The sequence below is a fragment of the Idiotropiscis lumnitzeri genome, chromosome 12 (genome assembly GCF_059441095.1).
Source record: "Idiotropiscis lumnitzeri isolate Australia: NSW breed Sydney's pygmy pipehorse chromosome 12, RoL_Ilum_1.0, whole genome shotgun sequence".
In the NCBI taxonomy this organism is placed as follows: domain Eukaryota; kingdom Metazoa; phylum Chordata; class Actinopteri; order Syngnathiformes; family Syngnathidae; genus Idiotropiscis; species Idiotropiscis lumnitzeri.
In genome coordinates, this window is record NC_142402.1 from 21959614 (window position 1) to 21986160 (window position 26547).

Consider the following 26547-nt stretch of genomic DNA (forward strand, 5'->3'; position numbering starts at 1 on the left):
CGACTTATCAGATTGGATGCTAGCCCAATAGCCACTTCCTGGAAGACGATTGAGCCGAAAAAGCGAGCGAACCCAAAGCAAAACAAACAATTTTTCCATTAGCGCTAATTAGCTGCCGATGCTATGTTGGGTGTGTGTGTGCGTGTGAGGGTACACAATTTTATTTATTTTTTTTCCCCCTTGAGTTTCAGCCGCCCAAATGGGTGAAAGCAAAACGCTGAAAAGTTGCAACGATTTCAATCTGTTGAGTTGAAATGAAAATGGAAACAACGACAAATGAAGCGCTCGCACAATAAAAACTGCCGTTATGCCGCGTCAAATATGCAAATTGCGTGCGATTGAGGTTTTACTTTCCCTCGTTGACGTCCCACGCGGCTCACGTTTTATCTCCGCTGGATTGGCTTTTACGTTGCATTTGACGGACTTCGCGTTTGTTTGCGTTGCTGACGACCAACAAATTTTGTTCAGCCAGGCAATCGCGTGTTTCGTTCCTGTGGAGAGCAATTTGGATTCGGAGCTAATTTCCTCCTTCCCAAACCAGTCCAACGCACGCAGCTGGCCGGCACATGGCGGAACCGCACACACACCCACACACACACGCACTTGTGTAAACAGAGTTGAAAGCGAGGCGTCGAAAGTAGGTCAGTTGTTGGTTAGCGTTAGCTCGTTAGCGCAGAAAAGTTGCTCGAGTCGGCTTCGGTCACCGTCGGGTCGTCACGCTTGTGTTCGTGCAGGAGGCCACGCCAACATAAGCTAAGCTAAGCTAAGTGCCGTCCATAAATTGTTTCTTGTTCCAAATAAAAAACGCAGACGTCGATTGCGTTCACGTGACGGCGACAAGTAGCTTCATCTGAAAAGCCGAGCGGAGAGCGTAAAAAGCAAACTTGCGTGTGTGGCTAAATGTCGCTTCACGTGTCGCCTAACGTTTAATCCGACAATCGTGTTTGCAAAAAGATGACAAGTAGCAAAGCGTATGAAATGCTGCTTCACATCACGCGAGTCAACTTTGCTCAAATAGTTTTTGTCAAGGGATGGCAAGTAGCATATGCTAAGCTAAGTCGCGGTGATTTGTGTTGTCCCGAATCACCAAATAGTCTCCTGAGCCCAAATAAAATCTTGAGCTCACCGTTCGACCGTCACCAACTTGTAAAAGGAACACGGATTTACTTTTCACATGCCGCTCAAGTTCTCGTCGCTCACACAAAATTGTTTGTAAAGAGATGACACGTCGCTTCTGATGCTAAGCTAACGGTGGAAAAGAAACGTGCTTGTACATTTTTCAAAATGTCTCTTCACATGCTGGTGAAGTCATCTTTGCTTCCACAAAAGTGTTTGGAAGGAGATGACAACTCATGCTAAGCTAATGCTAAGCTAAGCTAACAGTGGAGACGAGAGTTGTTTTGTTTTAATTGGGGGCGGTCAGTCCAAGAGAACAAATCTGATAGAGTTCCAATGAAAAAGAGAAAATTCCAGAAAGGCTGATGATCCTCTGTTAGCCCCCTCCCCTCCCGCCTAAACCCCCCCCCCCCTGGCTTCGCCCCGCCACCACATTCCATTGTGCAAATGGGCGACAAAACGTTTTTGTTGGCCGTTGTCGACGTTTGCGTGGCGGAATTAAAGGACAACAAGGAAGTTGGCCAGCAAGCATCGGAGGGATTCGAATGCAAACTGTTTTGTTTTTTGGGGGGGGGGTTGTTGGGTTCGGTTGGCGAGACGGCTCGCAGGTGCGGCTTCGAGGTCCAGGTTGCCTAATCTACGTTGAAGTTTCAGCTTTGCTTTCAAAAAGCAGCCAAAGAAAACGCAAGGCCAAAAGGCGAAAAAGGCAACGGCTTCCTTCTTTGTTAACATGCACGAACGAAATGAATTAGAGAAAAAAAAAAAAACAAACGCAAACATGAGTAGTCGCGGTGGCACCAATCAAGAAGTTCTTGAAAAATGGATTCATGACTCTCCAAAACGATAAAGTTTCTACTGAAATGAAAATCAAAGTCCCACCTGCTTCCCTCGTCTCCATTTCACTTGACATTTTAAGGAACTCGCGATCCGTGGTGTTCGGGTCATGTGGTTGCCATGGCGACGTCCCGCACCTGCTCTCGGTGTCTCGGGTTGATGGGGCGCGAGCGTGTCGTCGGTCGTCGAGCTACTTCCTGTTCGGACTTGCGGCCGTCTCACGCGTGTGCGCATTCGCGGACGTGAATTTTCCATTTTTGCGCCCCCGTGTCGCCTTGGCAACAGCTTGTTGATGACCTGATTGGCAACCCGACACACACACACCCAAAGGTCAGCGGTGCGGGGCTTGGGAAAATGTCGCCCTTCATGTTGCCTGTGAGGCTTCTGTTCATTTTTTTTTTCTTCCCGCTGCGTCGCCTCGGCAACAACTTGTTTATCACCTGATCGTCGACCTGAACTTTGACCCCCGCTTTGTGAATAATTGACTTGCACAGCAGCTGTTTAGATTCTTAACACCTGAAGCTGATTCATTAGGAATGAATTCCCGTCGCATTTGCTTTGTCTGACCGTTGAGGAAAGCGCAAAATATGAACGAGCCGTTCGCATCCATCGGCGGAGGCGGCCATTTTGTCCGCTGAAAATGACATCACAGGCTCAGGTAACGACCAATCAGGGCTCCACTCCGGCAAAATGTTGCTGCACAATTTTGATTCCACAAAATTCACTTTCTGCCTTTCCGTTTCTCTTTTTTTTCTTTCTTCACCGCCGATTGTGAAATGCGACTTTATGCCAGAGATGGCTCGGCGGGCCGACGAGCAGCTGGGCCCGTCGCCTCCCTCCCGCCTTCTGGGCTTCCCGCGCACAAGCGCACTTTTGTTGGCTCGCCGCCGCCGCCGCCAACAGGAAGCGCTTTGTCGTGTCGCCCGCTTGTCGTTTGTTGTCTGCCGCCGCGTGAAAAACTTGCAACTTGATTTCCGGCCACGCCGGCAACCTTTGCGCTCGCCCGCTGACGGAAAGCTGACGACAGCTGCTCGGGCGGCGGCCGCCCAAAAAAACAAAAAAAGTTTTTTTTTTTTTTTTTTTTGTCATTTTATTTCTCGTCGCCTTGGAATGTATCCGGCGAGTTCTCAAACAAAAACCGTGGCGATTCCCAGTCCAATTTTTGGGGGTTGTTTTCCGACGCGAAATGGCTCTGTTTGATGATGAACATTTTCTGACCGTTTAATCACCGAGTCACGCCGCAACAACGGACAGTCTGTGTGTGTGTGTGTAGCAATGCTTTTCAAAATAAGAGCTGGTGGTGACCTTGCGAAACTTCAGATGGCAAAACTGCGGGGGTCCTGATTTCAACTTCCCGATTGAACTGAAAACACACACAAGAATTTGTGCTGCCACAGGTTCTGCCTCTTGAGTCGTTTCCGCTCCTGGTTTGAGTTTTCTTGGCTTGTTTGCATCTGAATGGAAACGTGTGCACACACAAGCAAAAATGAAGCAGACTTTATGCACACACACACACACACACCCCTTCTCAAGCACGCCTCGCAGTAAATGGAGCCGTAATCCTTTGTCATCGTCTGTGAGCAGCACCCTGATGGGAACCTGACACACGTCCGCGTCACCACCTCAACTCTGATGAAGATGAAGATGAAGATATGCTTCCTACTCGATGAACATCTCGCAAGCCTCTCTGACTTGAACAATGAGGTCATCGCCAGCTCTTTGTGGTCACTTCATATTTAGAGCGAGCAGTCAGCGCAAAGCTGGCTGAGCCAGAACAAACTTTAAGTGCGCGCGTGTGCACGTGCGCGCGCACGCGAGTGCGTTTAGTTAGTCCACCAATGCGACACGTCGAAACGAGTTGACTTTTATTGTCCCCATCAAAGTGCTGACACACTCACGGCTCGGTCGTTAACGAGTTTTTAGCTGTTTAGCTTGTAGCTTTAGCACGCTAATGCTAATGATGCACATGCTAGCTGCAAACCTCAAAGTGGAGCCGAGGAGGAGTTTGGAAGGTAGAAAATGCTTCACTCCTCTTTTCTTTTCTGTGCGTGTGACGTTTTGTTTCGGGCTACGAGATAACCTGGAACAATAAGCGAGATTTGAAAACGACCTTTTTTCCACTTTGCTAAATCAAATACCAGCGATTATTATTCAAAAATGCTTTTGTGCTTTTTTTTTTTTCTTTTTTTTTTTAGATTATTCAAAAGAATAAAAAAGTTTGTTGTTTTTTTTTCAAATAAGGAGCAGAAGCTAAACGGCAGTCGTCTTCATGAATCGATTGATTCATAACTCACGGCTCATCAAATTCATCGGCAACTGTTTTTAGAACCAACTCGTCATTTGTGCGACTCATTTTCAGTCTCTCGATTGTAATTCTGTTCCAATTTCTTCATGAAAAAAGACGGACTCCATTTTGTGTCGACAGTTCCAAACATTGAGCAAAGCGGTAACGAGTTCCGTTTCAAAAAGGTTGAAGAGGACAACGTTAAAGGCTCGTGGGTGCAATTTTTCTTTTCTTTTTTTCTTCATAACTAAGCCAAAAAAATGCTCGTCGTTTGGAAAAAAATATTGTGATGCAAAATAAAGTTGCGCTCTATTATTCGATGCGTTGACGGAATAATCGATTGCAAAAATGTCCGCTAATGGCAGCTTGGCAGTTAATTGAGATTTTTATGGTGCAAGAAAAACGCTGAATGCACAAAAGTGTGAGTTGTCGATGTGGTGAAAGTCTCCCGAAGACGGCACATTGGCTGCCTAGCAAGCGCGACGCGTACGTTCGCGTGTTGCCGTTGCTGAGCGTGCTTGAACGTGTTTCATGACGCAACAAAAAAAAAAAAGCCTCGTTTTCAAAACATCGCCAGCGCTAATGCTAAAGTCAACGCAAAAGCCCTTGGACTTGCTTACGGCAAATTAGCATTCGCTTTGGGACTGACAGTCCTTTAAATAACCAATATTCACACACACGAGCACCCCTTCTTGGCAGTGTGTGAAAACGGAGTTCTCTTGGCAATTTATGGCGTTGCAAGTGTGTGCTCCATCCGAGCACGGCACCACACTGCCCCCTAGTGACCAACATGTGCATGGACAGCCCGTTTTTATTTGGACTTTCTTACTCTTTGTCTTGTGGTTGTCCTTTCAAGTTGCGCTTCTTTCTCGACTCAAAATTCAAGGTCGCAAAGATCGCAGCAAATTTTTGGTGCATTTCTTTTCTCATGATAAAAATACACAAAAATACGATCACTGAGGTCAGCCCGGCGAGTCCCGAGACCTGTGAAATGAAAAGTAAATACGACATTTTGAAGTCCTTCTAAAAATAATTGTGATTATTCTGATTCTATTCATGTTCGTCTAGCCCAACAAAATCTCTCAAAATTTCTGAAATAATATTTTATTTGCTTTGTCTTCAAATGTTTGATTTGTCACAACATTGAACTGATTTTTTTTTCTTTTCCTTTTTTTTTTTCCATTGTGGACTTCAGTAAAATGGAAGAATGTGCCCAAAATGTTTTGGGAGAATTTTGACCTCCAGACGGGCGGCGGCGAAGGTTGTGGGGAGGTTGTTTGGATGGGGGAGGGTTGCAAACCTGCATGTTGGGGGGGGGGGGGGGGGGGGGCGTCGACGTGAGTTTGCAGGCGTGACTGGGAGCTTGTTTAGAAGAGGAAAGAAAGTGTGTCGCTGCTGGAGGGGCGAGGGGGGGGGGCACACGCTGCAGACAAAGAAAAGGACATGTGGAAAGTGTGCCACGGGAAGGCTGGAGCCCCCCCCCCCCCTCATTTGCACACTGCAGCTTTTCCCAAGAATGCGCACCACTTGGCGTGCACTCATAAGCTCGCCGGGCTGGGCGGCCTCAGCCACTCGTTGCCCAAACGACCACTAGTGGGCGCCACGTCAGCTTTTCTTACTCAACAACGCAGCCGATGAACAAATCGCAAATTCATGACCTTTTTTCTTGGAAAAGTTTCCTGTTTTTCTTTCAAATTTTTTTGTTGTCTTGCAGGGCGAGCGCGTTTGGCTGCGCGAAGACGAGCAGAATCTTCCCGCCACCGTTTCGTCGTGCTCGGGCGGCGTGGTGGTCTTCACCTGCGACTACGGGCAGGTCAGCAACCCAAACTGGCAATCAAAGTCATCGCTGGCGAAAAACAACGAAAAAAAAAAAAAAGCGTGGCCTCAACAAAGTTGGCGAGCTGAGCCTGGCGGTTCTTGTGTTCCAGGTGTACACGTACAAGCGGAACGCGCTGACACACGACAAGGTCCGCGCCATGCGTGGCGGCACGGCAGGCGTGGAGGACATGGCGGCGCTGGAGGATCTGCACGACGGCGCCATTATGCACAACCTGTTCCTGCGGTACCGCCAAAGACGCTTCTACGTGAGTTCGCGCGCATTTTGGCGGATGATCCGTTTGCTTCTCTGTGGGTCGCTTGATTTACAAATGGCCGCCATGAAGAGAAGGAAAAGAATGGCAGTTGAAAAAGTGGGACTTTTGTGGAGGCAAAAGCGCAAAAACATTGTGATGCTCACCTTGGCCACCAGGGGGCAGTATGATGCGCCGTCTTTGGCTCAGTGCAGCAAGTCGACTCAAAGAAAAGTCCAATTGTGTTTTGTAAATTCTGCACTTGCGCCGCCCAATTGATCTCATTTGCATAACAACCACACCGAGTTTGGCACCTGGCAGCTTTTTAATCCACGCTTGGCTGCCATTTTTTGTTTGCTCGTTTCAACTCTTTTTCACGCCATCTTGTTGCATCGAAGCCGCTCGGTGACGTGCCACATGCGCTACGCTGGCTCCCTCTCGTGTTACGTTTTGGAAAAGAAAAAAATCAGGTCCAGTCGACTGACAATTTATATTCTATTTTTATTTAACTTTGAAGTGCAACGATCAATCCTTCGTCTTCACGTTTGTGTTAATATTCGACACGTGTAACGTTTTAGTGGCTTCCAACGGTATAAAATCTACTTTTTTGTTTTCTGTCTCGTATTTGATGAACAATTCGGACGATCGCATTTCAACATTGGTCGGGACGACCCCCCGTTGTCATGGTAACCAAGGGCAGACTGTTAAACGACACTTGGCAACTTTGGTGAAAAAAGGAAAAAAATCGATGACTCATCAGGACCAACACGACTTCTGTGCTGCTCCTCTCGCGAGTTTTCATTAAATAATACACACAAACATGTTCGCAGTGTGTGTGTGTGTGTGCGCGCGTGTGGACTGGAATGACTGGAATCCGTCCATGAGGCCCCCCCCCCCCCAGTCCACAGCACAGCTGGCTACAATTACACAAATTTGAAGCCAATCAGGCTGGCCGACGTCCTTCTGGCCGACATGGCGTCCTTCCAGAACATTCCTCGTCTTTTGCTTGACATCTTTGGAGAGCGACTTGTTTTCATGTTGGCATTCCAGAAGCACGCGTGACATCCGAAATGTTTGCCAAAGTGCTGCGACGCCACCGTGGAACGCCGTCAAGACGGCCGGGCGACGCGCAGCCTCAAGAAGGCTTCGGAACGCGTCGAGCAATCGTTTCATTTTGGAATGGATTGCCTTTCCAAATAAATGTTGGCCGGCGTGCTCCGGCGCTCCTTCGGCTCACATTAAAACAAGCCATAAAACTGGACGGCGCAATGAAAGGAAAAGACAAATGTTTGCGATCCTCGCATGTACATGAGGAAATCTTTTGCCTGCAAGTCGTCGACGGCGAAGGCGAGGACGAGGCCCAGGACGCGGCGAACGCGCTAGCTGAGCCAACGCCGCCCGTGGACATTTCCTGCCGCTCTCTTCCATTTCCAAATTCTTCCACATCTGCTTCTCGTTTTGCTGGCGTCATCCCGCGATGGCGAGTCCACTGAGCCCAAATTAAGCTCTGAAGTTTTGTGATTCTTGTTAGCGTGATGCTAGCAACATTGTTTGTAGCATTTGAAAGAGGCTAGCATCCCACATCTTAATTAGCATATTAGCCGTCGAGGCGAATGTTCTGTTTTTCTGTTTATAAAATGTTCGACTTTTGTCTTGCTTTTTTTCTCGACGCTTCTAAATGAGCTATCGTGCATTTGTTGCGTCACATCTGCAGTCGTCATAATAGCGAGAAGACGAGGGGCCGCCTTTAATCACATTCACCAATAGGGGGCCTCGTGATGACAGTCACAGCCAATTAGCTCGCCGCCGCCGCCTCCTCGAATTGAGCCCGAATGCTTGCAATTGTTCAACTTTTTTGGGAATAAATATTCTTCCCAACAGCAAGCAAAACATTCTGGAACATTCCGCTAGCGCTTGATTCCACGTTCCGTGCGATGGTTGTGAAAATGGAAAACTCAAAGCGAGTCTTTGTGACTTGATTGTCAAAACGTTTGTCATCTTAACATTTCCAAAATTTCAGTTTGTCTGGAAAGGTGACGGCTTTTCTAAAAATGCAACTTGCTGTTTTCTCCCTCAGACGTACATCGGGTCGATCCTGGCGGCGGTGAATCCGTACGAGCCGCTGGCCGGCTTGTACGACGGCGGCGCGGTGGACCTGTACGCTCGTCACCACCTGGGCCAGATGCCGCCGCACATCTTCGCCGTGGCCAACGAGTGTTACCGCGCGCTGTGGAGGCGGCCGCGCAACCAGTGCGTGCTCATCAGGTGGGAGCGGCTTCTTCACTCGTTAGCGCCCCCTTGCGGTCATTACGATCTCACAACGCTTCAGTTGTGCGTGCGCAACTTTTTATGCTGCTTTTTGCGTCACGCACTCGACAGTCGACCCAAAAACATTCAAACGCGCAAGAAAAATCCTTTTTTTGGGTGCTTGGCGTTCAGCAATTGTGTCAATGTTTTATTTTGAACAAACATAGTGCTTTGGCGCCATCTTGTGGCATCCTGGTGTTGAACTGAGTTGACTTTGCTGAAGTTTGACTATTTTTTTTACCAAAACAGCCAAAGTCTCCATCGTTTTGATTCTTGCCCCCAAAAAAGGATGCAAACTTTCTAGCTTGCTGCATCGTTTGACAAAATGATTCAAATTTTTTTTCCAATGCTGGCACTTGAAAAAAAACGTTTTTCTTCACAAAGCAAGTTGGCGACTCCCGCAACGTTTATTGCATTCATTGCTGAAATGCGACCATTTAGTTTTTCTGCTTTTTTATGAATGTTCGTCCCTCATTTGCATAATTGGAGCTGCGCTTGAATTTTGTATGTTTTACTTTAGTTTCCTTGAATTTCATTTCATTGACTTCAGTTGAGTGACTTTACCTTTGTGTCTTTTAGTTTACTTAAGTTGAGGTTACTTAATGAATGAATTAATTCCTTTATTTATTTATTTTGCTGTCGTTTTTTGTTCAGTTTTGTTTTCCAATTTAGTTTGGCGTCGTTCACTTTTGTTTCGTATCGTTCAGTTCATTTTCCTTGAGTGTTTCGTTTGATTGAATGGAGTTGACTCCAATATTTCCAAAGGTGACTTGGCCTCATTTTATTTGAATGGAGTATTTTTTGGTTTGGTGAACTTGATTTTGGTTTCTTTTTTTCTCCAGACTTGAGTTGAGTTGAGTGGGCCAGCATTTCTGTAGGATTTGTCGCCATCTAGTGGACGAAAGAGAACTGCCTCGTTGATTTGATTTGCTCTTTCCGGGAAACTGAAATTGTCACACTCACAGCTGTCCTTTAACAACAATTTGCTCCCGATATTGATGATTTTTTTTGTCCTTCCTGTTCAGTGGCGAGAGCGGCGCCGGGAAGACCGAAAGCACTAAACTGATTTTGAAGTTTTTGTCGGCCATGAGCCAGCATTCGTTGGAAGTGTCGTCGAAGGAGCGGACGCCGCGCGTGGAGGAGGCGCTCCTGGAGAGCGGGTGCGTGTTTGCGCTCATGATGTGAGGTCGCCGTCGCCGTTGCTGAAACGTGAGCCGTGTCAAAAGTTTGTGTCGCCGCCAGACCCATCATGGAGGCGTTTGGGAACGCGCAGACGCTCTACAACAACAACTCCAGCCGCTTCGGCAAGTTCGTCCAGCTGCATTTCAACCAAAAGGGAAACATCCAAGGAGGACGCATCGTCGACTGTATCCTCTTTTTCCGTGGCGAACGCCGTCGCTCGCTCGCTTCTTCCAATCGACCGCCGACGTCGATGCTCGTTTGACGTTCGATCCGAAGGCCGAGCCGAGTCCATTTTTCTGTTCCGCCGGCTACGAAATCTGAATTGGCCAACTATTGCCGAGTGATTGTTTGTGTTTGTTTGAAAAACCTCTCCGACTTTGGATGAACCTTGACGGACGCTTGTTTTGACGTCAGACCTCTTGGAGAAGGTGATGATTCCTTTTTTTTTTTTTTGTTCCCGCCCTTTAAAAAGTCCAATTGCCAAACGCGTCCAGAGAGGAATTTATTTTGCATGTCAGAAAATAATTTGCGAAAACGTTTCGGCGTGGTTTATTCAAATCATTTGAGGACGTCGATCTGATCCGAACGAGTGAAGATGAATCGAAAGTGATTTTTCTCTCGTCGGCCGCAGAACCGAGTCGTGCGACAGAATGCGGGCGAGAGGAACTATCACATCTTCTACGCTCTGCTCGCCGGCGCCGACCATCGGCAGACGGGTCGGTCCGCTCGCACGCCAACTCGCTCAAGTCGCCCACGCGCCCTCTAGTGGGAGCGCAAAGAATCGAAGGCGTCACGTCCGCTTTGTCTTGCAGAGTGTTTGGGTCTGAACCCGTCTTGCACGTATCGCTACTTGACCGGCCCCGCCGGCGCCCTCGACAACGACAGGGGCACTTTTCAAGAGGTTCTGGTGAGCGCCCGCCATTTTTTCCAGCTGCCGCGTTTGGACAGAAGCGCGTTTTGGCAAAAATGATGGGAGGTTTTTCTGTTTGCGTCTCGCTCGATGTTGAATTGGCCTCGAATGATTTGCAAAACGTTTTGTCGTCCAGAACGCCATGCGGACCATGCAGTTCAGCGAGGAGAACATCGGCGAGATCCTGCGACTCCTGGCGGGGATCCTGCACGCCGGCAACATCGACTTCATGACGGCCGGAGGGGCGCAGATCACGTCCAAGTCCGGTGGGGTCGCCGACGCTCGTCGCCGTCGTCGGCGTCTCGTTTGCAAAATGATCGATGCCATCATTGGCCGTCGGTGTTTGTTGACAGCTCTGAGTCGGACGGCGGAGCTTCTGGGCCTGAACCCGGACCACCTGGCCGAGGTTCTGACGCACAGGTCCATGATCCTGAGGGGGGAGGAGATCTCCACGCCCCTGACTGTCGAGCAGGTGGGTCCGACGACGACGACGTTCGTCTTTCATTCACACGTCGGTCTCGCCACGTTGCGGCTGCAAAAGTCAACCATCGTCGCGACCAATGAAGAAGAAATGGAGACGCCCCCTTTTTTTTTTCCTCTTTCTCGCAGGCGGTGGACTCGAGAGACTCGATGGCCATGGCACTTTATTCGCAGTGCTTCAACCGGATCGTCCGCAAACTCAACGAGCGCATCCGAGGGAAGGACGACTTCAAGTCCGTCAGCATCCTCGACATTTTCGGATTTGAAAACTTTGAGGTAGACGAACGAACGTCGTGCAAAGGCGACGTTGCGAATGTTGCGTAATTGTCGATGAAAATGGAAGCGGCGACTTTTTGTGTTTCAGGTCAACCACTTTGAGCAGTTCAACATCAACTACGCAAACGAGAAGCTGCAGGAATATTTTAATAAGCACATTTTCTCTCTGGAGCAACTGGAGTACAACAAGTACGACATTTTTTCGTTTGGATTTTGGGAAACCGAAAGTCAAACATTTGCTTCGCCGACTCCAACTTTTAGCGATCCGAAAACAAACCCAAAACGACATTTAATGTTTCGAAAAGTCGAAACTTTTGTGTTTGCCCAAATTGAGGTTCCACGTGCGTCGTCAAGGTTGAATTTCAATTTGTTTCAGTTTGGCTGTAGAAGGAAGAATTGGACTTGACTTGAACGGGTAAAAAAAAAAAAGAATGCTAAAACTGAAATGAAAAATAAAACAAAGCAAATTTGAAACTCTAATGACAAATCCCAAACGAGTGCTGAGCTAGTCGTGACCTTTGACCTCCCGCAGGGAAGGTTTGCTGTGGACCAACATCGACTGGATGGACAACGGCGAGTGTCTGGACTTGATCGAGAAGGTGAGCGCTCCTCGTTTTGGCGCCGCGGGCGAATGCTAATTTTCCCGCCGCCCGTTTCCATAGAAACTGGGCCTCTTGGCCCTGATGAACGAGGAGAGCCACTTCCCCAAAGCCACGGACGACACGCTGCTGGAGAAACTGCACAGTCAGCACTCGGTAAAGACACGCCTCCAAACACGCTCGCCTGTCTGAAAAAAAAGGAAAAAGTCTTTTTCCTTGCCAGAAAATCCAAAATGAAACCTGACGAATGTCAAAAGCTTCCAATAAATGTGTTGCAGAAAAATGCGTTTTACGTGAAGCCTCGCGTTGCGGTTCACTACTTTGGCGTTCGACATTACGCCGGAGAGGTAACGTTGCTTTTTGCGTCCGCTCCGATGGCATCCGAATTGAAATGCGGTCGTGCAGGTGGTGTACGACGTGAGGGGGACGTTGGAGAAGAACAGAGACACGTTCCGAGACGACGTCCTCCACGTGCTCCGCGACAGCAGGTGCGCCGCGCACAAACGTCGTCCTCATCGCCGTCGTGATTCAGCTCCGAGATGTTGTTTCCCTCCCCCCCCAAAAAAAATACTCAAAATTCAGTTTAGTTTCTTCTCGGAAGTACAGAGAAGTCACGTCATTAACCAACTTTTTTTTTTTTTTTTTTTTTAATTCTGGCAAATTTGTTTTGCTAAAGAGATTTGGTGGCCTCAGTCTAAGATAAGATAAGGGATTAAAAGTCGCCTTCCAATAAAATGATTGTGATTGTTTTGCTCTATTGTTGGTGTCGGTCAGGTTGGATTTTGTCTACGACCTTTTTGAACACGTGCAGAGTCGCAACAAGCAAGACACGTTGAAGAGCAGCTGCAAGCACCGACGACCCACCGTCAGCTCGCACTTCAAGGTCTGACTCACGTGCGCGCTTTGCGCTATGCAGTGACACCAACAACACACACGCACGCACACACACCCTCTTATCACAGCTTGCCAACTCGCCAATTTCAAATTTTGTTTTCCAACCTGGCCTCAGCCGAGTGCAGTGCCGCAGTCGGCCACAAGATGGTGCCACATTATTTTGTTTGGCGGTCGATTTGAAAGAAGAGGTGGGAAACTGCAATCCGTTCCAACTTGATTTGTAAAGCGCATTTCACCATGCAATTTTCTTGAAGTCTAACATAAAATTGCAAGAATTCAATTACAATCAAAATGAAACACAAGGTGAAAACTTTTTGAGCCCAGCCTTTTTTTTTTTTTTTGGGCTGAAGGTTGTTGTAAGGCTCAATCTTCTCCCATCCTGCTTTTTCTGCCTACGGAAAACCACGGCTGTGCCTTCAATTCATGATTATTAATGTCAGCATATTTTGAGTTGACAAGTTGCGTTTGTTAGTTTGGAAAATAAAAACGGGAAAAAATGTGTTTATTGTAAACCCATCGTGGCATTGGTACACAAAAAAAAGAGTTTTGAAACGTTTTCTTGTGTTTTCAGGACTCTTTGCACTCTCTGATGGCGACACTCAGCACCTCCAACCCGTTCTTCATCCGATGCATCAAACCAAACACGCACAAGGTGAGCCTCGATAGGCTGGATGCGTCGTTTTGTTTCCGATGCCTTCAAATCAGCTGAATAGCGCACACAAGCCCCGCCCCCTCGCAGGCCACTTTGAATGCACGCACACACGTCAAGCCCGACAAGAAGGCCTCAGCGGGAGATGGGTTGCCACGGCAACCACGACCCTCCCATCTCCATACACCGCCTTTGTTGGGCGTGTGCGCGCGTGCGTTCGTGTCCTACGAGGGAGAGTTGGGCGTCTTGGTTGGGAACTTTGCTGTCTTTTTGTCGCCGCTGCCGCTGGATTTACAGCCAGGATGTACGGTGAGGCGTGCGTGTGTGCGTGTGCGATGCTGTTGCATGAATGCGTGCATCGACTCAGTTGATTTCTTTTTTTGACTCGATCGCAACCACAAGCATCGTGAGCGATCTTAAATGCTAGCGTCAAACTGCGTGTAAATTGTATCGACTCCAAAAATATGGACGCTGATCTAAATCCGATTGATTGTCAGTTGTTGAAAATATATTGCAATGGTTTGACAATTTTAACGTCAAACAAAAATTTTGAAATGAAACAAAGTCAGGATCAAAAGACGTGTCAGCGAAGCGGCTCGCCGATTAGTTTCCGAGTCATTGTCGCCCCTCCGATGTTGGCTCGCTTTATGAAGTTACGTTTAATTCTGCGATTTCTTTCTTTTAAAGCTCGGGTCCGTTTGACGAGCACAACAGACGATCCTCTGCAAAAGTGGCCAACAATGGCTTTTTTTTGTTTTTTTTTTTAAACTTGCCCACCCAAAGTCTCCGGGGAAGTCTCCGCCCCCTTTTGTCCTCTTCAATGGCCTCCTGAACCTTGAGACTTTTTAGCCACATAGTTGACTGACTTCAACACTCTCTCTCAAACATTGTAAGATGGCGCCAAAGCACTATTTTGGGGAAAAGTTGTCGTACTTTTCTTTTAGACACGCGCGTGGAAATTTGATATCAAAATTGCAAAAATGATGCAATGTTTTGTGTTTTAGTCTTACAAAAAAGGTTTGGAAAATTGACATTTTGATTGAGCCCATTTTTGAATCGGTCAAATATTAAAATTGAATTCAGTCTTGAAATGTCGTCATCATTGTGAGGATCAATTTTGAATGATTTCCTTTTCAATGACAGAAGGAATAAACGTCAGCCGATTCTTTTTGGATTTTTGTGAGCGGCGCCTGTTTCAAATGTGACGGAGGAAGACGTGAGGTTGCGCGTTTTCCGGACAGCGCCCGTCTTTGTGTGGCTGCCGTATGCAAATGAGCACGATGCTAATCAGCCCGTGCTTCTTAAAGGCTGACAGTCAAGCATAGTTTTGTGATGGAGGGCGGAGGGGGGGGGCACATTACAGCTGGAATCAAAGCCGCCTCTCATTTGGAGCCCCCCCCTCCTCCGGGAGCTTCCGACTCCCCAAAAGTGTCTCCAAAAGGCCGCCCCGCGGACCCGCCTCACTTTCGCCGTTGTGACCTCGCAGATGCCTGACCGCTTCGACCCGACGGTGGTTCTCAACCAGCTGAGGTATTCGGGCATGCTGGAGACGGTGAAGATCCGACGCGCCGGCTTTCCCGTCCGCCGACCTTTTCAGGAGTTCTGCTGCCGGTGGGTGGTCTCGCGTTTCCGCGCGTCCCGTCGGCACCGCTCGGTCCGGCCGCCGACTTTTGTCTCTCGTCCCGCCGCAGATACAAAGTTCTGATGCGGGACGCGCTTCCGGCGGACGACGCCAGGGGGCGCTGCGTAGAGCTTCTGCAACGCTACAACAGCAGCGCCGGCGATTGGCAGATGGGGAAGACCAAGGTAAGCCGCATCGTCTTTTTTATGTGCAGTCATCGCAGGACTAAGCTCGGCCACGCGCCGCAAAAATCGGCAAAGAATAAACTGCAACTCATGATTATTTTCAACGCCAATTAATTTGTTGGTTCGATGTTCCATTTATTGATGAATCTTAAAAAAAAAAAAAACACCTTGAATCAGACGCAGTGTGCGTGAATGTGATTGGCTCGTTGCAAAGACGGCCACATGGCCTCTTCTAAAAGGGTGTGCAGACTTTTGCAGCCTTTTTTTACTTCAAATTCTGTTGCATGTTCACGATGAGAACGCTTTTAAAAAAAGATGTTGAGGCGCGTGTCAAATGTGATGCAGGAAGAAGATGAAGAATTGACGCCGCTTTGTGGCGATGGCGAGCGAAGCGTTCGGTGGAAACGGTTGTGATGTGGAAAAATGAAACCAAAAAGTTGTTTTTGTGCTCAGGTGTTCCTCAGGGAAGATCTGGAGCATCGTCTGGAGAAGCGGCGTGAGGCGGAGGTGCTGCGAGCCGCCGCCGTCATCCGAGCGCACGTGGTCGGCTACGTGGCCAGGTAGGCGGTCCTTTTGTCTGCTAAAACTAGCCCCGGCGTTGTCGTTGATCACCTGGTCGCGCGCGCAGGAAGCAGTACCGGCGTCTGCTGCGCTGCGTGCTGGTCATCCAGAAGAACTTTCGTGCCTTCCACTGGCGCCGGAAGTTCCTGCTGCTGCGCTGGGCGGCGCTCACGTTGCAGACGCGCCTGCGAGGTCACATGGCCCGACGGCGGGTGGGACGCATGCTGGACGAGAGCCGGGCCCGGAGGAGGAGGAGGAGGCAGGAGGAAGAGGACAGGTCGGTCGTCGGCACCTCGGGCCCAACTCTCACTTTGATCGCTTTCGTTTTGTAGATCGGCCGGAAGAAAAAGTGTGTTGAAAAGTTTCCGATGTGCTTGAAAGTCGCTGGCGGCTTTGCGTCGTTTTGTCGTCCGAGCACATCGGGCGCACACTTCCGATGAAGTCACGAAAAATTCTAAAGTGGACGTTCAGCTGATGTTTGGGTTTGCTCTTCACAGGGAGAGACGGCGGCTGGAGGAGGAAGAACTCGCTCAAGAGGTACCGCGTCAGGGACGTTTCTGTCAAAACAAGCTGAACACCGAAAGGCCCAAAAATGGATCTGGCCCGTAAAAAGCGCTTCAACGCTAAATAAATGAGTTTGCTTCTGCTGGCGCAGCGACAGAAGCTGCGCGTCGTGGCCGACTCAACATCACAAAATGCCTCTTAGGAAAGTAGTAATTGTAACATTGCCACAATGTAGCACCAAAACTCTGGTGTCAAGCAAGTGAGAGATGGACATCTTCGGATGCCACGGGGTCATAACGGAGAGTCTTCACGGCACACACACACACACACACACACACTACAAGCTTCTGTTCTTGTGAGCCATAAGATGAGTTTGTGTCAAGTCCAAAAACAAAACCTCGAGCCAAAGAACCCCTCCCGAGTCGTCCCTAGAGCAGTTTTCTATTCATGCCGGAGCGCGCCAGTGTCCTTCTTTGACGTTCCCAACATTGTGCCGGGCTTTGTGATCTTCAGGAATCCAGAAGGCGTGAGGACTTGCGTCGAGCCGAACAACTGGCCGCTCTCGTTCTGGCCCGACGCCACCCGTCACCCGACACCTCGGCCGAGGAGGCGTCCTCAGACCGCTCGGAGGAGGACCGGGCCGTCCGTCCGCACCAGGCCTCTCAGGTGGAGGAGATCCTGCGTCTGGAGCGCCAGATCCAGTCCCTGCAGATGAAGAAGGAGCGTCAGGAGCTGTCCCTGACCGAGGCGTCGCTGCTCCGCCTCCGGCTGCTGCGCGACCAGGAGCTCAAGCGTCTGGAGGACGAGGCCTGCGAGGCGGCGCAGCACTTCCTGCGGTCGCTCAACTTCGACGAGATCGACGAGTGCGTCCGCCACATCGAGAGCTCGCTGGCTGAAGACGGCAAGAGGGAGGACGGGCGGAGCACGGGCGGCGGCCAGCCGGAGGAGGACGTGGACGAAGGCTTCGGGGCGGACGACGAGCCCTTCAAGGACTCGCCCAACCCGAGCGAGCACGGACACTCGGACGGCCAGCGCACCAGCGGCATCCGAAGCAGCGACGACTCCTCCGAGGAGGACCCGTACGCCAACGACGGCGTCGTCGCGCCGCCGCCGCCGCTCGCCGTGGGCCCGCCGGAGGCCGCGTGCGAGCTCATCCCACCCGACGAGGATTCGGACTTTGATCGGGACGACGACGACGACGACGAGGAGGGCGCCGTCGCGTCCGGCGGCAGCGTGGCCTTCTCCAACCCTCGCAGCGAACGGCGGTCGGCCGACTGCCGCGCCTCCTCGGGAACGTACAGCAGCTCCGGGGCGTACCGCTTCGGATCGGAGGGGGCGCGGTCTTCGGTGCGTACTCGTCACAAATCCCATTCCGAGTTTGCTCCTCGTGTCAGAAGAAAAATTGGCAAAGCGCTTGAAAAACATCCACGGATGCGCGTGAAGTCCAAAAAAAAAAATCCACCCACGAAAACAAAGACAGCTGAAAATATATTCAGAAGAATTTGTGAAAATGGAAACCAGCAAAAATCCTGTTCCAAATTCCAAATTGTGGAAAAATACTCTCAGCCAAAAGTGAAAAGGTTTCCTGAATGCAAGTTGAACTTTTTGAGAACACGCGTGAGGAAAAGCAGAAAAGGATCGAAACTTTCAATTCCAGACGTCAGCATTACGTCAACTTTTTAGGGAAATTAAAAGAACAAAAAGCATCAAATTGTAGAATTACGTTGAATTGATGAAGAATGCGACAGCCACCGAGTTTGAAAACGAGCGCTGCGCCTAAATTAAGGTCGGCAACAAAGTTTCACAAAGAAGAAGTTTTGAATATTGAATGCCAACATTTGTTCAAGATGAAAAAGGGGAAAAAAAGTCAACTTTGTTTAGTGGACCACTAGAGGGCGCCCACGTCCCGCTTGCGTCTCTGCAGCCTCCGCTCCAGTTGAAGCGCGCTGAGCCGCGTTTGTTTCTTTTTTTTTTTCAGTTTGAGGACAGCGAAGATGACTTTGACAGATTGGACACGGACGACGAGCTCTCGTACCGCCGAGACTCCGTCTACAGTTGCGTCACGCTGCCCTACTTCCACGGCTTCCTGCACATCAAAGGTACGTGACGCGCGCCGCGCCGTCTCCCCGAATGGACGCCGTGACATGTGAGCTGAGATCCGAGCCACTCGGGCTGTCTGGCGCCCCTGCAGGCGGCCTGATGAACACGTGGAAGCGGCGCTGGTGCGTGCTGAAGGACGAGACCTTCCTGTGGTTCCGCGCCAAGCAGGAAGCGCTCAAGCAAGGCTGGCTGCACAAAAAAGGCGGCGGATCGTCCACGCTGTCGCGCCGAAACTGGAAGCGACGCTGGTTCGTCCTGCGGCAGAGCAAGCTCATGTATTTTGAAAACGACGGCGAGGACAAACTCAAAGGGGTGCTGGACATGCACAACGCCAAGTTAGTCTACCGGACGCCTTTTCTAAAACAAAAACAAAAAAAAAATCGGGGACCAGCATGCTTCTGTTGTTGTTTTCTGGCGGGTCTTGTTTGTCACCGGCAAGCGCAAAAGAGCAAAACGGCCGACAATTGGGTCACGAGGCAAGCATCTGTCCCACCCGTGAAAAATTGACGCTTGATGACCTGCGACTGGTCGCCAGCTCAACATGCTGCATTTGGTTGCCTTTTTTTTTTCCATTTAGTTTTTTTTTATGCTGGTCACGAGCAAGCGTGCCAACATGAAAAGCATGCTGGTCTGTGCTGGTTTTTAATTTTTTATTTTTTTTGAAAGCAGAGCTGACCTTAACCAACGCTTATCGACCGAAACGGAAACGCGACTAAATTGAGAAGTCGAATTGTTGTTATTGTTTCAGCGAGGTCATCGACAACGCCAACAAGGAGAACGGCATCGACATCGTCACGTCGGAGAGAACGTACCACCTGGTGGCCGAGACGGCGGAAGATGCCAGGTCAGGCTCACCTTGACCGGCATGACCACGACGGATGATGTCACGATGACTTTGCGAGTGACAAAAATGGTCACCGTGACGACCACGATGACAAACGGGCACGGTGGCCATCGGGGGGAATTTTGTGATTTTCACAAACTGAGCCGGTAGAACTCCGACGACGACGACGACGACCCACGTGACCGTTGCCGAATATGTCTGGGTTGAATTTTTGTTGACGACGACGACGACGACACTTCTGACGGCGACGGCACGTTTTGCTGACGATGTGTTGACGCTTTCCAGCCAGTGGTTCAGCGTGCTGAGTCAAGTCCACGGCTCCACCGAGCAGGAAATCGGCGAGATGCACGACGAGCAAGCCAACGCGCAGAACGCCGTGGTGAGTCGAGCGCGCCGGGCAAAAAATAAAATAAAATAAAAAAACCTCCAAATTCGTTTTTGGTCCTCCAGGGCACTCTGGACGTGGGCGTGATCGACTCGGCGTGCGCGGCGGACAGTCCGGAGAGGTGAGGACGCGTCGGCGTGCGTTTGCAAAGTCGGCCGGCCGTTGGCGCTCACTCGCTCGCTCGCTGGTTTAGGCCCAACTCGTTCGTCATCATCACGGCCAACCGAGTGCTGCACTGCAACGCCGACACGCCCGAGGAGATGCACCACTGGATCACGCTGCTGCAACGCTGCAAGGGCGACGCCCGCGTCGACGGCCAGGAGTTCATCATACGAGGTCGAACCCAAAAAAAAAAAAAAAAATGTTTACCGTATTCTTGACAACCGAGCCATTTTTGGGAAAAAAAAAAAAAAAAAGCAAAATCAGATTTTTCAGGTTGTCATCCTCAAATTTGAGTGAGAACACGATGAAAGGGAAAATGAGAAATTTAGTTTGATTTTCACCCAAAAGCGACGAGGCGTCATTTTCGTGACATTTAAGAAAAAAAAGTGCAAAAGCAAGGTTTGAATTTTTCATTTTGCGCGTGCGTCAGGTTGGCTGCACAAGGAGATGAAGCTCAGCGCGGGCGCCAAAGCGTCGCTGAAGCTGAAGAAGCGCTGGTTCGTGTTGACGCACAATTCTCTGGACTACTACAAGAGCTCCGAGCGCGGCGCCGTCAAGTTGGGCACGTTGGTGCTCAACAGCTTGTGCTCGGTGGCGCCGCCCGACGACCGCGTCTTGAAGGACACGGGTGGGCGACCCGACCGCCGTTTGCGACCTTGCCGCCTTCTGACCTTTGTCACTCGCAGGCTACTGGAAGGTCATCGTCCACGGCCGCAAGCACTCGTACCGCCTCTACTGCAAGCTCGTCAACGAGGCCGCCCGCTGGGCCGCCGCCGTCCAGAACGTCATCGACGCCAAAGCGCCCATCGACACGCCCACGCAGCAGCTCATCGTGCACATCAAGGTAGCCGCCGGCGTCTCCTTGGGCCGCGTTCGCGCCCGCGTCCGCGTCGTTGCGAAGCGTCCGAACGGAATGCCGGATTGGGGGCGAGCGGTGCGCTTTCCGGCGGCAGACGGCCGCTCGGCGAAGCCGTCCAAATGTGTTTGGTGGACTTGGCGTCTGACCGCCGCCCTCGGGACCTTCGGGGGGCGGAGTGACAGAATCTCCTGACGCGGGCTGTCCGATCCTTGTCGGCGGGAAGTCGGATTGGTTTCCGGCGAGGGTTGGCATCGATTCCGTTCGCCGGTCCGCTCGGGCTTCTTCTCACTGGAGCGCTTCGTGATGAAAATCAGCACCTCCGAATCGGAGAGCCGTCGGGAAAGGGGGCGTGGCCTCTCCCGTCCACTCGGGGGCGAGATTCTGCCCCGAGTGGAGCAGTTCAAGTATGTCGGGGGTCTTGTTGGGGACGCAGCGTCCGCCTCGATCCCGACGCCGTGTCGCGACGAAGGAGGAGGAGCCGAGCTCCATTTAGCGCTCGATTTCCGTTCCTCCCCTCGCCGATGGTCGTGACCGAAAGGACAGAACCCGGATACCAAATAATTTCCCCGCGGGCTCTCCCTCCCGGACGAGTTGAGACGCTCGCTCATCTCAGGATTGAGCCGTCGCTCCCGACGAGGCGGCTCGGGCAGCCGGTTCGGTCGCCTCCCGGACGCCTCCGGGTGACAAAAGCTGACGTCGCCGTCCTCGCGGGCGCTGGATGAAGTGGCCGGGGGGACGGCGCTCGGAAGTAAACGTGACGTGTGTGCAGGAGAACAGTCTGAACGCGGAGGTGGTGGAGCAGATCTACAAGCGGAACCCCATCCTGCGCCACAGCCGCCACCCGCTGCACTCGCCGCTTCTGCCGCTGCCCTACCGAGACGTCGTCCTCACTGCCGGTGCGTCCGTCCGTCCGTCGGTGGCGACCGGAAGGCTCGTGGGCACGCCGGCGTCACCCGCGCTCGCTCGCGCACCTTTTTGCTTTTTTCCCCCCCTTCAGGCTCCAAGACGTGCGGCAGCCTGCAGGAGGAGGCGCTGGCGGCCTTCGCGCGCCTGCGGCAGCTGGAAGGCGCGGTGGAGCCGGCGCCCGGCATCGGGGCGCTCCTGCGGGCGTGCCGGGAGCCGCGTGCCCTCCGCGATGAGCTCTACTGTCAGCTGGTCAAGCAGACGGCGGCGCCGCCCGGGCCGCACGGCCCCGCCAACCTCAACCGTTGGAAGGCGTTGGCGTGCGCCGCCTGCGCCTTCCTGCCCAGCAGGAGCGTCCTCGCCTACGTCCGCTTGCACCTCAAGAGGTCGCGCAACGTTCCGACACGCCGACTCACGCTTTCTTTGGCTTTTTTTTTTTTTTTTGGGGTCACATTTTCGAGCCTCCCTTCCTCCTATTCGACTTTTCTCAGACTTGAGTCATTTTCCTTTTTTTCTGCCTACATTTTGTTTTTCCCCAAAGTAATTTTTTCCCTTTTCTCTCTATTTTTTTTTCCCACTTCCTTCACTTTTTTCCTGATTTAAATTTGTTCCCCCTTTTCCTAAAATCTTTTTCCTTGTTTCATTTCCCAATCGGTTATTTGACCCATCTGCCGCTTCGGTCCCGGCCCCCGACACTAAACGTCTAAACGGCAACCCTTCCCCCGTAGGACTCGAGAGGCGTTCCCCGGCACGGAGATGGAGCGCTATGCCGCCTTTGCGCTGGACGCGCTGAAGAAGACGCGCGGGCGTGAAAACGTCCCGTCGCTGGAGGAGATCCGAGCCGTGGCGGCGCGGCGCGACATGAGCACCGCCGTGCACTGTCACGGTGGAGGCTGCTGCAAGATCACCATCAACTCGCACACCACCGCCGGCGAGGTGAGTCGCCGTCGCCGTCGCCGTCATCGCCTTTTCACATGGCGCTTCACGTCTTGCACCCAAAAAATTCTTAAGCATGCTTTTATTGTAGATAAATTTTCCCTTTTTCCAGAGAGAAAAAAAATGGACTTATGCAATTCAAACAAAAATATTGGGACATCTTATTGTTTCAATTGAAAGACTTTTTATACAAACGGAAAACTTGTAAATGTTCAGACTTTTTAAAAACGTATTTCCCAAATTGACTTGTGTGGTTGCCATGGTAACAAGGACCTCGTGAAAATATTGCAGATGAATGTGCGTATTTGACGTGTGTGTGTGTGTGTGTGTGCGCGCGCACGTGCATTAGGTGGTGGAGAAGCTGCTGCGCGGTCTGGCCATGGAGGACAGCCGAAATATGTTTGCGCTCTTCGAACACAACGATGTCGTGGAGAAAGCCATCGAGAGTCGCACCGTGGTCGCCGATGTGCTCGCAAAGTTTGAAAAGTCAGCGACGCTTGCTGGAACTAAATCGGAATTGTTCTTTGTTGTTGAGCCGTTGTGAAAAAGGTGCCCTTCCTCTCCGTGCGCTGTAGGTTGTCCTCCGGTCCAGAGGAGGGCAGCACCGGCTGGAAGTTGTACTTCAAACTTTACTGCTTCCTGGACGTGGACAACGTTCCCAAAGACAGCGTGGAGTTTGCCTTCATGTTTGAACAGGTAACCGCCACGCCACACTCGTGTGGCGCCAAGTACCGATTCGGCTCCGGTCGCAAAACGGCCAAAAGTTGATGAGAACGCAGACGCAAAAAGTGTGAAAGATGCATTTGGCTTTTCAGGCTCACGAAGCGGTGATCCGCGGTCAGTATCCGGCTCCCGAGGAGACTCTCCAGTTCCTGTCGGCGTTGCGGCTTCAGTACCTTCTGGGAGACCAAAGCCCGCAGGCCCGCGTGCCGGAGACGTGGCAGGTGTTCCCCATGGCTCGCCTGCGGGCCCGCGTGCACAACTCGGCGCGGAGCTTCGCGCCGGGCGGCGAGCGCTCGGGGCCGTCGGAGCGCAAGCGTTCCAGCTTCCTGGAGGGAACGCTGAGGCGCAGCCTTCGCGGCGGCTCGCTGGGCCGGCGCCGTTCGGATGCCGAGAACGGGCTGGAGGCCTGGATGAGGGAGGAGGCGGAGGCGGTCCGCACCGGCCTGCTGGACAAGTGGAGCAAGCTGCGCGGCGTCACACGCGAGCAGGCCATGCGCAAGTACATGGCGCTGGTCCGCGACTGGCCCGGCTACGGATCCACGCTCTTCAACGTGGAGGTGAGCACGCCCATCCTCACCTTGTGAATGGAGCCCACCGGACCTTTCTTCTTCGTTTTGGGTTAGTTGTTGACTCCTGTTACCGCTCTGTGAAAAATGACCATATAGAAACCACGTGAAAATGTTTTTTTTTCCAAATCCTGGAGAACCACCATCAAAAAGTTACAACGGGCAAGTCAGCACGGGCCGAGTATGAAGTGAAACACCAAAGATGGACTCACGCAAATTGGCCTTGATGTTGCAGTAAAGCAAACTTTTCAACCAACTGCAACGCACACAAAAGGAACATTGTTGTTTTTTTGTTTTTTTTCAAACATTGCATTATAACCAACGTTTGCGAGCTTAATGCTAACGCATAATGCGAATTGCCAGAGGCGGGCTAACAGAAATGAGCACTGTTAGGCAAATAACTGCTGCGTCGAGCTCAGTGCTGCCACTGGACATGTTGTGGCACAATGTGGTACTACACCGAATGCGGGGAACTTGCCCGCAAAAATCAAAAACATGATAGCTTTGAAAATGTGCGTTGTAGAGCAAGTTGACGATGTTGCGATGTGATTTTGTCCTCCAGTGCGGCGACGGCACGTTCCCGTCGGAGCTCTGGCTGGGCGTGAGTCGCGAAGCCGTCTCGGTGTACAAGCGAGGCGAGCCGTGGCCTCTGGAGGTTTTCCCCTACGAGCGCATTCTGTCCTTCGGGGCGCCGCTCGCCAACACCTACAAGATCGCCGTGGACGGACGAGAGCTCGTCTTTGAGACGCAAATGGTAAGTGGAGAAATCAAAATGTGCGCCGCGTCGGACGACGTGAGCGTTTCATATCGGCGCCAGAAAGCACCGAGCGACCAACCCACCCGTCCGTTAAACAAGCAGCGAACGAATCGAGGCCCCCCGGCGAGCGACATTTGCGTCACAAAGTGCAAAGTCGAGATGGTGACCGACTTGGCCTTCCTGTTGTGCAGGTGATGGCCGTCGCCAAGCTCATGAAGGCGTACGTCAGCATGATGGTGAAGAAGCGCTACAGCGACTGTCGGCCGCTCGCCGGCCATTGCGGCGCCAGGTGAGCGCTGACGACAGCGCCGGTCCCGTTTGGCAGCGAGCTTGTTGCCGCTCAACTTTCCAGGCCGCTCCAAACGCCACTTTCAGCCTCGCCAACCAAAAAGCGGCACGGGACACCATTTTGGAAATGAGCCTCGGCTTCGGCGCGGGGCAGCGCTCACTTTGTTCCGCTTCAACCTCTGTTGCCAGAAAATATTTAGTTTTCCGTCATTTTGGAACTTGAACATAACAAGCGCGTTTTCTTTGTGTGAGCCACTTTGTAGCATGTCAAGAAGAAAAAAAGTAGCTGTAAATAAGCCGGTGTTGTGATTGGCTGGCCGAGCAAGTGCCTAAAAAAAAAACAAACAAACAAAAACAACCACCGTTGCGCACGTGTGGTCCGTTTCAACGAGGAGTTACATTCCATTTGTTGCTATGGCAACATCGTCAAAGCACTTGCGACATGCTAATGCTTGCGGCGTTAGCGAGCGGCTGTTGTCGTTTTAAAAGCAAAATTTCTCAAACTTTTTTAGTCTGGGGGAGATTTTTGATTTTATAATATTTAATTTTTTTTCGATACACAGAAGCCCGCCAACTTGGAATGGCCAACAAACGTGATTAGAATTCACGCAATAGATTCTTGAACACAACTTGGAGGGGGGGGGCTTGTTTCAATGTCCATTCAAAAAAATAATAATATTAATAATAATTAAACCTGCAAATGAGCAGGTCAAAAACATGCAAATAAGTCCATGATCAGTAATTGAAAAATCAGCAAATGGCCAACAGCAAAAATGTGGTCTTGACGCTCCCAAATGCCAAAGCAATTTGTAAAGTGCCTATTTTGTGTGCGTTGGTGCGACGTTGTACAAAAGAAAGCTTATTTTAGGTTTGACAAGGACGACTATCCAAAATATTTCCAGCAAATGATGCTTGAAATCGGCTTTCCTTTTTCTGACTTGAGGAGCACGTCGCCGTGGTTGCCAGTTGAGCCATTTCAAAAGATTGCGCCAACACGTCAGCGGGCGGCGGGTCCATCCAAAGACACACACACACACACACACACACACACACATGCAAGTGCCTTTTTTGCTGTGCAAGTTTTTGAATGTCTTTGTGCAATGTTTCTCTCAAATCTTCTGCGATGATGGTTGTACATTTTCTTGCTTTTTTTATTGTTACGCTCTCTGAGGACCATTTGGACAATAAACATTCTGCTCAAAATGTGTGTCCGTCAAATATTACCAAGAACTGAAACTCACACAAATAACCGTTCACAAGTTCACGAGTAAAAGCGCAGCGCAGGGGTCGACTCTGGGGGGGTCGACTCTGGTTCCCCTATGTGGGCATTCCCTTTAAGAAGGGAATGCCTGACGGGCTGCCCAGGCTCGCACGCAGTTTTTGGGGAGACTTCGCTTGACCAAAATAAAATGTTTTTCTAACCAAAATCAAAATGGCTGTGTCAGAAAGGTTCTTTTCCATCACCAATCCAGGCTTGCGCGGCTTGCCTCTCCGGAAGGCGATTTTTGCCAAGGTCCACTGGTCGAATCCTTACGGTGTGACTGAAGTGTTTG

General features: G+C 50.9%; 1 protein-coding gene across 1 annotated transcript in view; it reads left to right on the forward strand.

Moving 5' to 3' along the window:
* Positions 1-26197, forward strand: part of myo10 (myosin X) — a 29764-nt gene extending 3567 nt beyond the window's left edge. The window contains exons 2-41 of the mRNA XM_088311856.1: positions 5949-6047; positions 6163-6318; positions 8381-8568; positions 9636-9770; positions 9853-9977; positions 10207-10220; positions 10424-10508; positions 10605-10699; positions 10839-10968; positions 11056-11174; positions 11312-11458; positions 11547-11647; positions 11991-12057; positions 12121-12213; positions 12336-12404; positions 12463-12545; positions 12832-12940; positions 13523-13603; positions 15087-15211; positions 15292-15406; positions 15860-15966; positions 16035-16244; positions 16465-16504; positions 16985-17818; positions 18450-18570; positions 18663-18906; positions 19320-19415; positions 19701-19794; positions 19866-19921; positions 19994-20136; positions 20393-20590; positions 20649-20806; positions 21591-21717; positions 21819-22110; positions 22453-22660; positions 23010-23146; positions 23236-23356; positions 23476-23940; positions 24512-24703; positions 24898-26197. Of these exons, the coding sequence (XP_088167982.1) occupies positions 5949-6047; positions 6163-6318; positions 8381-8568; positions 9636-9770; positions 9853-9977; positions 10207-10220; positions 10424-10508; positions 10605-10699; positions 10839-10968; positions 11056-11174; positions 11312-11458; positions 11547-11647; positions 11991-12057; positions 12121-12213; positions 12336-12404; positions 12463-12545; positions 12832-12940; positions 13523-13603; positions 15087-15211; positions 15292-15406; positions 15860-15966; positions 16035-16244; positions 16465-16504; positions 16985-17818; positions 18450-18570; positions 18663-18906; positions 19320-19415; positions 19701-19794; positions 19866-19921; positions 19994-20136; positions 20393-20590; positions 20649-20806; positions 21591-21717; positions 21819-22110; positions 22453-22660; positions 23010-23146; positions 23236-23356; positions 23476-23940; positions 24512-24703; positions 24898-24999 (6081 nt within the window). The 3' untranslated portion in view covers positions 25000-26197. The remainder of the gene's footprint in view (positions 1-5948; positions 6048-6162; positions 6319-8380; positions 8569-9635; positions 9771-9852; positions 9978-10206; positions 10221-10423; positions 10509-10604; positions 10700-10838; positions 10969-11055; positions 11175-11311; positions 11459-11546; positions 11648-11990; positions 12058-12120; positions 12214-12335; positions 12405-12462; positions 12546-12831; positions 12941-13522; positions 13604-15086; positions 15212-15291; positions 15407-15859; positions 15967-16034; positions 16245-16464; positions 16505-16984; positions 17819-18449; positions 18571-18662; positions 18907-19319; positions 19416-19700; positions 19795-19865; positions 19922-19993; positions 20137-20392; positions 20591-20648; positions 20807-21590; positions 21718-21818; positions 22111-22452; positions 22661-23009; positions 23147-23235; positions 23357-23475; positions 23941-24511; positions 24704-24897) is intronic.
* Positions 26198-26547: the final 350 nt, after the last annotated feature.